This window comes from Dermacentor silvarum, chromosome 10, assembly GCF_013339745.2.
Source record: "Dermacentor silvarum isolate Dsil-2018 chromosome 10, BIME_Dsil_1.4, whole genome shotgun sequence".
Taxonomy (NCBI): Eukaryota; Metazoa; Arthropoda; class Arachnida; order Ixodida; family Ixodidae; genus Dermacentor; species Dermacentor silvarum.
The window spans coordinates 15,733,574-15,750,153 of record NC_051163.1 but is presented as its reverse complement, the minus strand read 5'-3'; the positions used below and the strand labels follow the sequence as shown (position 1 = coordinate 15,750,153).

At 43.7% G+C, this 16,580-nt stretch overlaps 1 protein-coding gene across 2 annotated transcripts; it reads right to left on the bottom strand.

The window, feature by feature from the left end:
* Positions 1-766: 766 nt before the first annotated feature.
* On the bottom strand, positions 767-15,727 carry LOC119465807 (negative elongation factor E-like). 2 transcript variants are annotated; one of them, XM_037726282.2, is made up of 8 exons: positions 15,567-15,727; positions 14,980-15,049; positions 14,375-14,430; positions 12,183-12,338; positions 8,573-8,820; positions 7,780-7,834; positions 6,685-6,793; positions 767-3,420 (listed from the first exon to the last, which is right to left on the bottom strand). In XM_037726282.2, exons 1-8 carry the CDS (start codon positions 15,645-15,647, stop codon positions 3,344-3,346), a joined length of 852 nt encoding a protein of 283 aa, XP_037582210.1. In that variant the 5' UTR covers positions 15,648-15,727; the 3' UTR covers positions 767-3,343. The 2 variants fall into 2 exon arrangements, with proteins under 2 accessions (XP_037582210.1, XP_049512799.1); XM_049656842.1 differs by lacking the exons at positions 14,980-15,049; positions 15,567-15,727 and adding an exon at positions 14,555-14,647.
* Between the last annotated feature and the right edge of the window lie 853 nt (positions 15,728-16,580).

Below are 16,580 nucleotides of genomic sequence, written 5' to 3'. Positions count from 1 at the left end.
CTTAATTTTGAAATATTTTACGTTCCGCTTCCGTAACCTCAAATGATACCCATCTCAAGCACCCTTGTACCACATCGATTTCAGCTTCTCTATGAGCGGCGCCTAGTTTTCCATCTTTACGCAATTTGGTTTACTTCCAGTTATATCGCTTACCTTAAACACACAACCGCATTTCCAAACCCAAAAAGTGCTCCATTTCACATTTATACTGGGCCCCTTACTACTTTATGCTTGTTACTCCCATAATGGTCTCTGTGTTTCATAACAGTTGTATTTCACTTGCTTTTTGTTCAAGTATATCTTTGTGGGCTCTCAAATAGATTGTGCTGGTTGTTCGAATAACATTTTTCAGTGGAGTCAGATAAGAATACTTGAGAGAACCAACCTACAAATACGAAGCGAATACTGAACATTTTCAATTTCTAAACAAAATAAAAGTTGTGTGAAATCAAAAAAAAAAGAAAGGCTTGTTTACACTGTTTGGTGCTTGTAATGCAGTTAATTTGATGTCAGGTAACTGATAAGCCTGCAAATAAGAACCGAGTGATGGGTGATCACATCTGGTACACCATGGCAATGAAAATAATAAAACAAAGACACAGCGCATCACCACATGCACATAGTATAATGTTGTGTTCGCTGAAGGAGCTAAGTGTAATACAGCCGGGCCTGCTTATAACGCACATTAGTGTTACACAGGAAGCCTTTGTTATATCTGAGTGTTTGTAATATGTAGATATGCAAGAACAAGCCTGTAACGAAATGGTAAGAACATTTATTGTTTTCCAAAATATTCAGTAAGCTTGCTTTGCTTCTTCAATACAGAGAACAGATGCAGTTGTCAGATTTTTATTGCGATAGCAATTATATGGACACTTCAACCGGATTTCTGCCGTCGGCGTCGCCGTGAGGTTCCCTATAGATAAAATCTTCGCCGCGCGCCGTATGCCCGAGCGGAAGCGTGCGGGGACGCGCGCTATCACGGAGAGCGAACGCACTCAATCTCCCACGGGCAAGCAAGGAAGCGGGAAGCCAGCGCCGGAGGGAGCGGGGGGGGGGGGGGGCACTTCTACTCTGCCAACAACCGCGCTCGTCGCTCGCCAGCACCGTCTCTTATCTCCACACGGCTCTGACCTTTATGCGCCGTGCATTCGCCGCTCAGTTTCCGTTGAAGCGATAGACCGCACGTACCTTCGCCCGCTCCGGCGTATGCTTGCTGCCAGCGTTTTGACAGTCGTCTGCATTCATTCAGTGTGATCTATTCGTGTTTGTTTGTGCGTGCTCACACCACGCTTGTTCATTCAGTTAGTAATAGTCGGGCCACATTTTCCAACGCACGCTACACATGCAATGTTGCCCGGGTCGGCAGTGCAGCCCTACAGGTGTGTCCCTTCGCACGCGCTGCCCACGGGAAGCGCTTCTCATCAACACCACCGTTTCACACGCGCCTTCTCGTGGTCATCGAGTCTCTCTTCATGTCGGTCTACTTACGCCGCAGCACACCTGCTTACTTAATCAGCTCATGGTTACTACAATTCATATTGCTACCAAAGCCGCTCACCTTACTTCGTATGACATTGCTGTGTTGCTATCGCATTCATTGCTTCGCCCTTAGGGCGAAACTGACATTTTTTCAAAGCACACGAGTGCTCCTTACTAAGAGCCTTGCAGAAAGGACATCACAGTTCCATGAGAATTACATAATTGGTGGGATGTTAAGGGGAGATGTGGGCCTTTGAGCGAAAATTTTAGGGGTGAAGCTCCTTAGGGTCTAGCCTTGTCCGTCCGGCGTCGTCCGTGCTCATTTCGACTGCCACGCGATCTGTCTGTCATGATGATGATTGTTGGAATTTATTGGCGCAAGGGCCAGATGTGGATGAAACGTTGCATGCAGCGGCTCAACATCTATACACGAGATGGCGTGCGCGTTCCAGACCACACAATCTCTTTCTTCCATGGACGAACGTAAGGCGCGGCATCCTGCGGCTCAGCGTCTACACAGACAGCAAGCTACTCCGGCGGCGAGGGCGCGGGAAGCATCGGCAAAGCAGCAAAAACGCCAAGCGGACCCGGATTTGAGGGCACGGGAAGCGGCGGCTCGCTGGCAACGCCGACGGCAAGCAACCCTGGAGGCGAGAGCGAGGGAAGCGGCGGCAAAGCGGCAACAAGCTGCTACCCCGGAGGTGAGAGCTCGGGAAGCGGCGGCTAAACGCCAGAAGCGTTGTCTACCGGAGACGGGAAGCACCGATGCGCGGTTCTAGCGCGATTTCCTCAATCGCAGTTTTGGGCACAGCTGGAAGGTGTGTGATTGCCTGTGGTTCGACAATGCGTTGACCAAAATCGGCAACATACGAAACGAACAGTCGCGAGTCAACACCGTCGCAGCGCTGCAGCAAAAGTTCTCCGGTGGTTATCACAGTGAGTATGTGGTTTGCTCGACGTGCAAAGATTCCTTGGTAGCCGGCAAGGTCCCTGCAATGCAGCCACATATCACACACCGCATATATATCGCCACATATCACACACCGCACTGCTTCGCCCCACTCATCATGATTCACTTCGGGGATATGCGGTGATTTTTTTTTTAATCTTTATTCGTTCAGCTATGGTGCTGTAAACTTCTACATTTATGTAATTTGATTTGCTTATTTCAAATATGAGGTCCATTTTTGTTTACCTCCTTTAGTTTTAATTTTATGCAAGTGTCCTTTAAATATCTTCTGCAAATGTTTGCAAAGTATGTGTCCTTTCGATTTAGCTAAATAGGGTATCAATGGCTTCTGTATGGTTCAAGGAATGCCTTAAGACCAACCTTATTGCTCTGCGTTACCTAGAACGTGAGCTGCAAGGTTTCGAAGTTGAAACTCGAAACAGTGTTTTTCTGGTGCATAACTTCGAAGTCTCGCAACTCGTGTTCTAGATAAGGCAGAGCAATAAGGTTGGTCTTACGGCATTCCTTGAATGATACAGAAGCCACTGATGCCCTGTTTAGCGAAATCGAAAGAACACATTTTGCAAACCTTTGCAAAAAAATTATTTAAAGGAAGCTCACATAAAATTAGAACCAGAGGAGATAACCAAAAATGGACTGCATATTCAAAGCAAGCACATATCATTACATATATTTACAACCTTTCAGCACAATATCTTGCAGAATAAAATTTTTTTTTCTAGAACCCACTTCACCCTTTAAGGGTCCTCGGCAGTGATCCGACGCTCTGGTGGCTAGAGAGACTGCAGCCGAGAGATCTACAGACCACGTGGGACTGCAGAGAGATGTACAGAGCAGCTGGTGCTTCAAATTAAGTGATCTTGCACGTGTAAAATAGAAGCAGCGGCCACCTCAGAACAAATCGAGATCATTGTAGAGGACAGCTTTCCTGTTGTCAGCACTTCCACCTTTCTGGCTGTAATTAGATGCTGCAATAAGAGAGAACAGAAAGACAGAGAAACATTACAATATTACCTTTTTTTTTACACTAATTACATAACTGAAATGTCTCACACAGCACAAACCTGATGGTTAACAACTTACAAATTACGGAAATGCAAGTTCTGCAACAAAGAATAGCAGTGTCATACATGAGTATTGAAGAAAATCCTGCTACCATAAGGCCCACAAAAATGTTTCATGGGAACGCTTCAACGAAAATGTCACAGTTTCACCCGAAAGGCGAAGCATGGATTGCGATATCTAATTATTAGACAGCTTTACGAAGTAAAGTTAGTGGATTTATCAGCTGCATAAACTGCTGTAAACATTTGCTTACTAACTAAATAAGCACGCTGTCACGCACGCACAGGCCAACATGAGCACATCTTACTCAATGACCTCGGACACTTGCTGTCAGAAAGCTGATGTGAGGAAGAGCGGCAGTGGTGAGTGAATTCCCCCTTTTGTGCTGCCTCTCGCTTCAATACGAATTAGACATGTGGGAACACAGTGCACGCGATGCCATCACCTATCACGGGCTGCCTAGCCTTCGAACCCATCGCAGATTACCTCCAAGATAGGCCACGCGTGCTGCTGCACTCAGACGCTGCAGCCGGAGTAGAAGAGGAGATACGCCCTAACCTGCCCCCCCCCTACCCATGCGCCTGTGAGAAGACTGTGCGCGCCCTGATGCCTTGATCCCTTGTGCGCGCGATGAGATACCGCCGCATCAAGTTATTTTCTTTCTCAGCTCACCCTCGCAAGCTTTACTTTGCACCTACAGCATACAGCGCGAGGTTGCGATGTTATTGCACTTGTACTCTATACGGAACATCACGGCGACATCGACAAGAAAAATTCGCCTGGAGTGTCTATATAGTTACTGTCGCAATAAAATGAAATTCACTGCTGTGCTTTACACCGAAATTCAGAGCAGTAAACATGCTAACGCCACAAGTATTCGATTTGATAAGATCGCGCCACAGAAGAAGCTTACCGTAAAATTCCGAGCAAGCGCCCCCCCTCAAGCAAGTCGAAATTACCGGCAAAGTTAAGGGGGGGGGGGGGGAGGCCCTATCCCAGAACGGCACCAAAATTAAAGATGGCGCCGACAAAATTTTCCCGCCAGAAAAAAAAAATGCGCATTGGGAATGGAATTAAAATTTTATTTAACATGAACTTTATTAAACCAAAGATTTGTTAGTGATGTTTATCATTCTCAAAACCATCGAAAGAACTGCAGAAATAGCACATCGACACTGCACCGGTGCGTCGCCGCGACTGGCAACACGAACATTGGTTATGCAGCTTCTATTCCTGGCAAAATGATGTCCGTTAGAGTAAAGTAACGCATAATGTTCACTTAATTAAAAACCATGTCCACGGTCAAACGTTAAGCACTAACAAGAGGTACAATACAAGTCAAGCTCAGCTGCAGTGCACGACTACCGACGGTGGACAGCAAACCACAGCTTGGCCATGCTCGCATCGCAGCTGGCGGCGCCGCAAGTATCAGCATGTTTTCTTCATGTGAAATTATTGTAAGGAGAGGGTAAAACAGCAACAATGGTAACAAAACATTGCTGCTTGGGAGCGTCAGCAGTGCATTCTGAAGTGCCATCTACTACAGATTCGAAGTGAACAGGGAAAGGCCTAGCGACGATATCGGTGGCAAGTGACTAGCGACGGTGAAGCTGCCAGCAACGCCAGAGCGTAGCTGCGACCATTCCTCTGTCACCGATTGGTCACCTCGCTGTGCCGCAGGGAAATCCTCTGTACTGTGTGACATGCAGATCTCGCCGGCAGTATGCGAACTGCGGACCGCCGGCCGCAGTTCACCCCGATGTGCCCGGGTGCGACGATGATTGGATGAAACGGCACATCTGGGCACCCAGGTGCGTACCGGTGTGATTTGCCGAATTTGATATTTTCCTGGACTGGATGTGGCAGGCCAGTGTTGCCTAGGCGCGGTGCGTGATAAAGGCGCGGTGCAGGGGAGAGGGGTGCTTTCCCGGAACAACGCGTAAATTTGAAATTAGCAGTGCAGTTAGGTGGGGGCGCATGCTCAGAATTTTACGGTATGCACAGAAAAAACGTTCGCATTTTATAAAAATTAAGTTACCTGAAGAAATGAACAAGTATCTGCAATGCTTCAATCATTTATCCCGCAGTGTAAAATTAAATGCGCACTATGCACTAGGAGCATGCCAATCGTTCCTAATAGTATACAACATACTGTGCAACTGATAGTAATGGGTATGTTAACTGTGCAAATCACCCTTTGTGTCAATTGTGAATGTCACAATAACAATGAAACAAGGTAATATAAGAAATCAAGGTAATAACACAGGCAGAAGTGCACTGCATGCATTGCTTCAGATTTTCCCACAATTTTTCTGCTGAACAATGCTGTAGATTAAAGCGCTTCTCCTGTCACTGCAAAGAACAACTGGTATTGACCACTAGCCTCGGTCCTTGCTCTGTTACAAGGACATGTCTGTTCTTACAAAATTGGCCGACTAACTACTGCATGCATATACATAGTGTTTCATTTAACTTGAGCCAAACATTAAACATATGCTATGTAGCTGGAGAGAACCAAGGTAATGTTTGCCGTCGCTTAGAGATACTCAGATTATATTTTGAATACCGCCTAATTGCATAATTAGTCTTAATTAATTAATGAACTTCTCAATTATTATAATTAGATGAAAAGGGTCAATGAGAAAATTGTAGAGCAACATGGAAAACTCCCGATACAGCTATCTGTTGCTCAATACGTGCTACATAAGTGTTTTTTCGAGCGTGAAAGAAGCCAGTGAATACAGGCAAAATTGGCGCGTGACTGGCCAGCTCGAAGCACTTTGTGTATTCGCGGGCATCTTTCACGCTCGGAAAATCCCTTTTATGTAGCGTGTATTGAGCAACAGAAAGCTGTAACAGCAGTTTCTCGTGCTGCTCACCAATATTCTCATTGACATTTTTCATCTAATTATAATAATTGAGAAGTTGATGAAGACTAATTAACTAATTAGGCAGAATAGAAGAAATTATCTGAGTATCTCCAAGCGATGGCAAACATTACCTTGGTTCTGTCCAGCTATGTAACATTTGCATATTTTTAAAGTATGGCCCAAGTTAAGTGAAACACCCTGTATTGACTACAATGTCATTTTGTACTAGTGTGTGCATCACCAGCAATGAACCATGATGCTATTCAAGCAAAAGTTCTACATGTAGCTTTCGTTTACCCATAGCAGTCCAAGTTGCTGGTGAACCATCGGCCGATTGCGGTATCAGAGGCTGCCTTCGGGCAAAGGAAACCCTCAGTTTGATTCCAGACACTGTGGCGCCATTCATCTTCAAGATACGGAAAGAAAAAAAACGGGATGCTTAAGGTCATCTCTGAATTTACCAATTTCTACAATGCGAATGCACACTTGAGCTTGAACGACTGAACGTTGAGACACAAGTAGAACGAGAAGGAAGTTTGTATTGGACAGCGTCTCTGCAGTCGTTTTATTTGTGTTCATGTTTGCAATCATGCCTTTTCATACCCTGGACACCTGTGCTACAAGCTCAATTACAAAATAATTGTGATGGCTGGTAAGCCACCACAACAGTTAACTTTTTCTGGATATATCAAAGATCACAGTCATTCTAAATTAATATTATTCGATTGTGTTTTCACACCATAAAGCTGCACAGTGGGCCGAGGATAGCCCCGATATAATAATTCTCAAATACTACTAAAGCCAAGTCTCCTTCCTAAAGACATATGCTAATCATGATTTGCAGACATTATAGTAACATGCAACAACCTATGGTGTCTCACAATCCAAACCTACTCCTAGTCTGAGGGATATTCCAATAGATGGCTTTGGATTAGCTTTGACTACAATATAAAAACTTAAGTACTATCACAGCCAAATGACATGCAAACAGGAAAGTATAGAAGTATAACACTTGTAATGCAAAATAACCAGATAACTTTTGCATTACTATGTAGCAAGTTGCAAAAGATGGTGTAGGATTCAAACTAAACATATCAGCTGAAATGCCAGCATTTTGCACAATGGTGAAAGTGGACATGAATGCATTTTAATTAGCCATAACTCCACATTTAATTTGTTCACAACAGTAAATGAATGTTCGTGCACTGGGAAAGTCAAGGTCCAAAGACATTCACGATGGTCATAAACTCTTCATGTATCTAGCTCTACATGATGGACTTATATGACGGAGGGCCTCACAATACTTTATCCCACTCACATTTTCTAATAAGTGCCCCTGTCATTCATTAATAAGTGCAATAACGTATGTAGATAAAAAAATTGCGCACTTACCTCCACAACAGCCTTTTCTGCGCATTCAATTTTCTCAAAGGTCACGAACCCACAACTAAACAACAAAGCAAATGTTGCATAGTTAGGAAAACTTTTTGCTTCTAATAGCGAAGCAGTATTTTAATGCAGTTCTGTCCTACACAGCTCAATGAAGCAATGTCACTGCAACTTGATACAAAAATTTGCACTTGAGGTTCTTGCACAGAATAAAGAGCATTTAGATAAAAATGTGTGCTCTTATATTAGAGTGATTGCACAAATTATTTTAATTATTTAGTAGTTAACTAGTCACTTAACAAGAACCGAGTTTCCAGGACAACTATCAATGACATGCCACTTTTAAAACCAGTTCACTGGTAAGTAGAGTTAATTAGTAAGTATTTTTAGGTGAAGCACTCAAATAGTACTCAAGTCTTGATATAACATTTACAGACTACTGACTCCGTAGAACATGTTCTTTTAACAGTGCACATTTGTTACCAATAATTGAAGTGTTCTGACCACAACAGGCCTACAATATTTAATGTAAGCTGAAAATGATACACAAACACTGTAGCACGTAGCGACAGATTATGCATCATCAGAAGACACTGAGCAAAGACAATTGCTTGAAGTGCTGTGGCCAAAGAAGCCTGCAACATATACTAATGTGAACAATGCCAATCAATACATCCACAGTCTCGAAACAAGATTGGCAGAGCAAGTAGTTACATTAAGTTTTGATCAAGGTTTCTTGTAAGCCGAACACACATGCTTTTCACAAACTGCTCATACTCTCGGTCATCATACTCACTTTTTATCAAGCTCCATGGTGATATTCAAGAGGGAACCATAGGGTGCAAAGGATCCCCGCAAGAGGTCCTCACTCACGCCGACACCGTGCACATAAAGTGTGTTCTTTTGCCGTGGTTTTTCGGGTGCAGAATCCCGTGGTGTCTCCAAGTGCTTTGGATCATCCTCGTCCAAATTGCCTCCGCTCACAAAACTTTCATAGAGAGACTTCATGGCTGGTCGTGATGATGATGGCGATGATGACGTACCCTATGCCACAAGAAAATTGGGGTTTAGTTATTCGAGGCCTTTCATACACCGATTGGGTTTACAGGGAATGTTTCAATGCCAATTTTAAATTCTGGGGTTTTAGATGCCCAAACCACAATATGATTATGAGGCACGCTGTAGTGGGGGAGGCCAGTTGACCATCTGGGGTTCTTTACGCCCACCCAAAGCACGGTACACGGGCATTCTTGCATTTCGCCCCCATCAAAATGTGGCCGCAGCGGCCGCGATTTGATCCCACTCCCTCGAACTTAGCAGCGCAATGCCAAAGCCATTACACCACACCACCACGGTGGGTTCTCAATGCCAATCCTGTCTGTAATGTAATTCTGTGAAATTTTCTTGCAATGGCTCCCACTGCTAATGCACGTGCTTGAAACTTATGAAGGACAGCCAATAGAATACAAACACACATCACACACATTTCAGTACTCCTTTCTACTAACCATCAAACACCACTGCTGGGCATCATCAAGAAGAAATGTATTTGTAAGCTACATGAAACCAGGCTAATACTCCATGTAACAAAGCCTAGAATAATGAGAAAGCAGCTTTCAAAAGGGCTCTCTAGCTAGCTAAGTAATACGGCCTAGTTGCCCCAGACAACCATATATGTATTCAATATTACGGTTTGTCACAACGTGAAAAATAGTGAAATAAAAGAGACAGGAAAGAGTGCCACTCGTTTCTAATTCATAGCAGACAGGTTCACCTTTAGAGGGAAGGTGCCAAAGGAAGGTGCCAGCATGTTCAAGTACATTTGTGCAACACAATCAGACTACAAAGAAATTGCAAAAATGCATGCCTATTCAAACATACAATCAAGGAAGTGCAGTTCAGTGCTGTGCAGAGCCACAGACGTATCACTAATAAATATCGGGTGCTTCTTTGTGATGTAATGTGCTTCCATTATTTCATGTGCCGAGGTATCTTTGCTTCTGCTGAGGATGCAGATGTTACAAAGACTTGGATCACGCATGCAGGATCCACAGTGCGCAGGCAAATGTGCAGCAACCTTATTTTTGAGAGAAAGCTTATGTCTCCTCGCCCTATCATTCACACAGCGGCCTGTTTGGCTGATACATATCTTACCGCAAGTATTCCGAATCTCGTACACCACGCCGACAACATACAGCTGAGCATGCTTTGTTTTCTACACAAGGACAGCTTCCACTCTACTGAAATGTGTGGCCACAAACCAACCAGCTTCCATGGAGCCAAAAAAGCAATAGGTAACTTAGAAGAACTTTCTGTAGGCCCAGTTGGTGCATACTTGACAAATTTTTTTAAAGCGCAAACAAGAGAGACGGCACAAAAGGAAGGTCAGTGCCTGCCCTGTGCTTGACCTTCCTTTTGTGCCGTGTCTCTTGTTTGCACTTCAAAAAATTTGTCAAATAGGTAACTTGTATCTGTTAGCCATTTTCTTCAGGTTGTGAGCCACTTTGTGCATATAAAGGACAATCTGTGGCCTTTTTTCTGCAAGCAGCTGCCTCAAAACACATGAAAGCTGTAGCCCTCTTGACAAGTTTAGTGTGTGCCGAGTTGAAGGCAAAAGCTCGTAGCGTAAGCGTGCTCAATACGCCCAGAAGATGTGTTGCCCAGAAAAGCTAACGTATAAAAACTGCACGATGTCATTTTTAGGAAGTTTATGCGTAAAGGAAAGCCCTTTGTTACATTGTCCATAGGGCTGAAACTTCATCCACAGTTTTAGTATGCTGCCTGTGTGGCTGGCGTAGTGTACAAAATTCCGCTTACTTGCAGTAGGGTATATATCGGCCACTCAGGCTGCTGCATGAATGACAGGGGCAGGGAGCAAGAGCTTTTTGTCGAGAATAAGACTGCTGCAAATTTGACTATGCCCTGTGGTTCCTGCAAGTGTGAACTAAGTCTTTCTCACATCTGCATGCTCGGCAGACACAAAGATGCCTTGGCACGTGAATTAATGGAAGGATATTACACCAGAAAGAAACATGATATTTGTATCAGTGTATGGTTCTGCACAGTAATAAATGTCAATTCTTTCGTTGTATGTTTAAATAAGTATTCATTTTCGCAATTTCATCTGCATGGTCTGACTGTGGTTTGCAAACATGTTTGTGCATGCTGGCACCTTCCCCATGAAAGTGAACCTGTGTGATATGAATTAACTTACTAGTTGCAAGTGACGCTCTTTCCTGTACTTGCCTTATGCCACATTTTTTCACACCTGAATAAGTATGAACCAACTAGCCAAGCAACAAGTAATGATATGTCTCACGAATGCCTGAGCCAAATATTATTACAGTACTAATGTAGCAGGGAACCTCACAATTTTGATCGAAAGATTGCCTACCTTTTTGTTAAACTTCTTGATATTCCCACCACTTTTGTTACTAAGATACATAAAAAAGCACAACGACTACTGGCTAGATTTCTTTAGATGTTATGATAAAGCAGTGGCTCTGGCAAGCCCAAAAATGCAAAAACCTGATGACTGGTATAGGGCAGTGGTACTAGCTGGTGGTGAATAACTAAGCCATGCGACAATATGATCACACAGATAACACAGTGCAATGAATCCATCTTGGAGACCACAAAAATATTAGTGCTCAGCGTGAAGATGGCATGGTACAATGTTCACAACATTCCGCTAAGTCAAAGTAGCGCTACATTGAGCATAAAAGGAAACATGAGAAGGAGACAACGGTAATAAATGCATGGCAGATACAGCATTCGGTAGAGCATAACTACACTTATATGAGGCACACTCACAAGCATTTAGTTGGAAAAGATTTGAAAGGGGATGCCTTTTGATACTGGGCACATTCCATGTTTCTTAAAAGGTGCAGCAGGGCCTCTTTAGTAGTGTACTTTGCTGTTGTGAAACATCACCTGCCACTGCTTATCTTGGAGCATAAGAGTCAATGAACAACTATGTGTGCCTTTCATGACTGCGCACAGCTGCACTCAAATGCATAAACACAAACATTATTGTGTTCAGTCAGAGCCACGGTGTAACCAGTGTCTCAAGTGTTCTAAAGAAAAATATACGATGCTTACAACATATTAGGTCTTCGTACACATGAAGATGTCACCTTTATAGATAATGAACATTGTTAGCATTGCAAACAGCAAGACAAGAAAGTGCAGTTTTTTAGTCCATATTTGGAAGCATACAGCCAGCACGAAAAAAGCAGGGCAGAACAAGAACAAAAACTAACGCTATACCATAGCATCTAGGCAAGAACTCACCCAACAAGCTTTGCTAGACTATTTTTACACACCGGGTGTCTAGTCTGTGCTATAAACATTGTCAAAGCTGGAAAGTCCAAGACAGCAGGTAACAAGGTGCACAAGAAGCTTACAGTGATGTCTGATTCGTCTTCTGTGGGATGGTTTGCAGCGTAAGGTTGATAGCCGATGCCTCCAGGGCGGTCGTTCAAGCTTCGCTTGCGTTCTGATGCTTTAGAGCGCTTGAATCCATGCCGCTCCTTGTTTTCAATCTTGATGGCACTGATTGCCTGCAACAAAGCATTGATACTTAAAAATATAGCAGCATTCACACTACACTTTCAGGCTGGTTTCCGTTGCCTATGCAGGCTCTCGAGCTAGTAGACAAGGGGAAATTTTGTACTATTGGCAGTTCGATAATGACTCAACTATCAATAGTACTATCAGTAGTTTTGCATCACTAAAACACAGAGCAATGCTTTCAGCAGATGATTACCGTATACCCTCGACTAAGGGCGGCGCTCATGTAAGGGCCGCTCCCCCCAGCTTGACAGTCCAAATTAAAAAAAAAAAATCTCAGCAGCAAATGGCAGCATCGTCGCGTCTCGCGTACCGCGCATTTCGCGGGAGCCACCAGATGGCAATAGCTGTCCTGCGGCTTCGTCACGCGGCGCAATCTGTGAGCTTCGGGTGCGCGGCACTATCTGGGTGATCTTGTCGCTTTTCTTGCCGGCGTCATTGATGCTTTGTGCCGCCGTTCATTTTGACGACTGCCTATAGCACAACCGCTTACGATGGAAAAGAAAAAACGCCTAACCGCGTACAATGCTGCGTTCAAACTTCAAGTTGTTGCATACGCTGAACAAACTGGAAAACGTGCAGCCGGCCGGAATTCCACGTCGAAGACAAGTGCGTGCGTCGGTGGTGCGACTAAAAGGAAGAGCTGGCCGCAACAAACAAGACTAGGAAAGCATTCCTAGTCTTGTTAGGAGCATCGTTAGGTATATAAAGCACGATTAAATAGGTTTTTCCATACGTGGATCGAAAATTTAACAAAAACTTCACACTTCCGTGGAAGGGCCGCACCCCATCAAAATCGCGAAAAAAAGTGCGGCCCTTACACGAGTGTATACGGTATGTAGCATCCCTTGATTGCAATGGTGTCATCATGGAAGTTGGACTTTCAAGCACTTAGAACGCAGGAGCAGCTGCCATCTTCACATTTACACCTGTGCTTATGGCCAAGCTCGTTTACACAATAAACATAGCGGCTCATCAATCAGCTGTCATACAACATATGAATAAAATTTTGCTGATAAAAACAAAATTATCGCTTCTTGGTATCAGCAAGCTTTCAATGCCGAGAAAGCAATGAGCGGAGTTTAATAAACACTGTTTTTCAGTCTCTCTGTGGTTTGGAAGCTGTGAAACAGGCAGATCAGGATTTGCTGTTTGTACCACAGGATTCAACCATTCATACTTTTTTTTTTTTCAGCTACGATTTCTTGTTTATCTTTGACTATCTCAATTTGGCAACCCAATGTTCATGGCCTGCATGATAACAAGGCATTTCCCTTTCACAGCACAAATAAAACGACCACACAGAGAAGACACACAAAAAACCACCACACAAGCGTTGGTTTTTGGTGCACCTTATTTGTGTGGTTGCGTTGTTTGCATTGTGATGGGGAATAAATTGGTAGCAACAAGCTCAATTTAATGTCCTTTTTCTAAATTATAGTGAAAGAAACCATGTTGTGTGAAGCCCTAGGTTATTCCTTGGTCAACTCAGGCCAACATAGTTCGGTTAAACATTCAGAAAGCTTGCCTATGTACCACATTGTCTTGACGGTGAAGAATCAGACTGTGGCACAGCAGAGTCACAAAACTAACTATTTATGGGGAAAATTTGTGCCCACAAAAGCAAGTTGCACTCGGGCAAAACGATAATGACGAGCACATGCACCGATCATCAAAATCTGATCCACAGGTCCAAGCATGTTGGCTCTTTACACATCACTCATCGAAGATTCCAGCATAATCACTGGTGCTCGGATGCCTTCCAGAATGTACAACACTACTGCATCGCACCTGCAATCCAATTACACAAGATTCAGCGACAACATGCATAGACGACAGGTAGAACCGGCGACAACAATCGCGAAAGTTCCGATACATGTAGGCACACCTTGCGCCGAGCAGTTGTTAGCAGGTGAAAATGCGGTCACCAGAAAAAGGATAAACAATGTGCGCATGTCAATATCTCCTCCCTCTCAATTTCTTGGCAACATACTACTTGACAACATACTATGAAATGTATACGTACCCCCGATTTCAGCAGCTTCTTGGCAACTTCTTTTGCATCTGGTTTAGACTCTGAAACTGGACATGAAGAAGAGGTAGGTTTACAAACGTGGCTAATAGCAGGGGCACATTTCTATGCTGCAGACATTCTGAAGCTAATTACTGACGCCTGTCATAGTAGGTGGGACTCGCGGATGCTTACCTTGGTCATGGCCTTGCATAAACATGACATGGAAAAAATTGAGTTAAAATGATGAGAAAGCATTCCGACCGCAAATGATGGAAAAAAAAAAAAAAACCGCATGATTATTTCCGCCAACAACGCCGGCGTTACGCCGACACCGGATTTTCTGCGACACGGGGCCCTTAACGCTCTCGCGTTAAAACTGCAACGCAATGAGCCTTGCATTCACTTTACGCCACAGAAATCGCAAAAGTTGTACAAGTTTGATTAAGTGTTTTACGCAGGTTTCCAGGTATTATTCTCTCTCGCTCTCTCTTTTTTTACATTATTTGCTTTCTAAAAGTTACGCGCTGCGATGCTTAACGCCGTTACCATGAATTACAGACGAAAGAAATCATAGATAAAAAAAAAAAAAAAAAAAAAAAAAAAAAAAGCGGACAAACCTTTACGCAGCGTAGTCTGAACCGGTGGTGGATCCTGTTTGGGTGTTTTAGTCTGTTGCAGTGCCTTTTTCTGGAACCCCAGAAGTCAATCCATGAAGCACTTTACATTTCAGAACGACTGAACGTCAAGAAAGTCGTTAAGGTTTCACCAACGCCTCCTGTTAGTTGCACGGACGGAAAGGCAAGCCTGCAAACACGGACACAAGCAGAACGAAAAGCATTTCGTTCGAACGCGGCATTTTGTGTTCTCCTTTACGTTCTACTTGTGTCGCACTTGCAAACCAGCCTCTCCGTACCATGAACCACGTTATATGCACCAGCATCACTTCAGAGCCAACAAACGCCTAGTCTTTATTCTGTATTACTATTTACGGACCAAACTAGAGAAGCAGCGCGAGGTTAATTGTGAATTTCACCTCGAGTAGCGTGCCAGGCGTGACGCCAGGCGAATCTTTCCAGTTTTCATTAAAAAGCCTCTCTCTTACTCATAATAAATTACTAAAATTTTCCGTGTACTGGGTTTTATAACAAACTAACACCAGAACACCGAACATAACGGCGTCCACAAAGCTACAACGCATCCCCACCTTGCGCTTCAGTTTTTGGTACTTCTTCTGCAGCATGTCCTCTTCCTCAGTGTATTGCGACGGGAAGTGCAGGTAAACCATTTCACTGTCGTACCTTTAGGGAGCTATACGGCGTGTAGAGTTAAGCTAATCGCCAAAGTAACGACCGCAATGCAATACTGACGACAAACCAGTGAAACAAAACTAAACTCTTTTTTTCACTCCGCGATGATGATCATGATGTTCATTGGGCTGTCCCCATTGAAACGGATCTCCATGCGGAGGGGCATGGAGGTAAAAAATACTTCCTCCATGCGGAGGGGACTTCTTGCGGTAGCCTATATATATATTTTATTTATTTATTTATTTATATATGAAATAGGAATAAAAATTATTAAAAGGAATTGAGAAGGCGAGTACTTTTTCCTCGTGCAGAGGCGACTGTTGGTTCAGTGTAGCATAGCACCAAGGTTGGTTCTTTATTCTATGATAGCACGCCCGGTTTCTTTTGTTGGATGTGCTCCTGCGCCTTAGTTTTTACGTTCTTGGCAAGAAAACTTTACGCGTTAAAGCAGTAGCGGAGCGTATCAGAGAGATAATGCAGCCACGGGACCGAGTTTCAAGCAGTCATAATGGATGTTGGAAAAGAAACTGCGAAGAGAGCAGCGTCATTTGTAGCAAAAAGGGTTCCAACAATTCTGCATGTTCAGAATATTAGCAAGGGCAAAGACAAGATGACCATCGCAAATTCATTAACTCTGTGTGTCACTTTTTTCTGTACTTACCATGAACACATGATGCGAACTAGTACGTGGTAATTAATGGTCATTCACTTCATCCCAATGACTTGAATGAAACAAGTCCATCTTAAGTGAATACCTGACCTCTTGAACTGCTTTTCTGTCAGAATCCCAGGTTGTACAGCTTTTTTCTTTTTTTTGTAAACAACTGATTGGTGCAAATTGCCTCAAACGGGCATATGATGTAAAAGAGTAGACGAATACACAGCTGTCGGAGCTGCGTCGTCGTCTCCTC

What these genes read in the sequence shown, in the direction of transcription:
- LOC119465807 (XM_037726282.2), bottom strand. Translation starts at nt 15,647, where the DNA reads ATGGTTTACCTGCACTTCCCGTCGCAATACACTGAGGAAGAGGACATG. An exon ending in AAGACGAATCAGACATCACT is followed by an intron (nt 8,821 to 12,182) that starts GTAAGCTTCTTG and finishes CTTGTGGCATAG; the next exon opens with GGTACGTCATCATCGCCATC. An exon ending in ACCATGGAGCTTGATAAAAA is followed by an intron (nt 7,835 to 8,572) that starts GTGAGTATGATG and finishes TTTGTTGTTTAG; the next exon opens with TTGTGGGTTCGTGACCTTTG.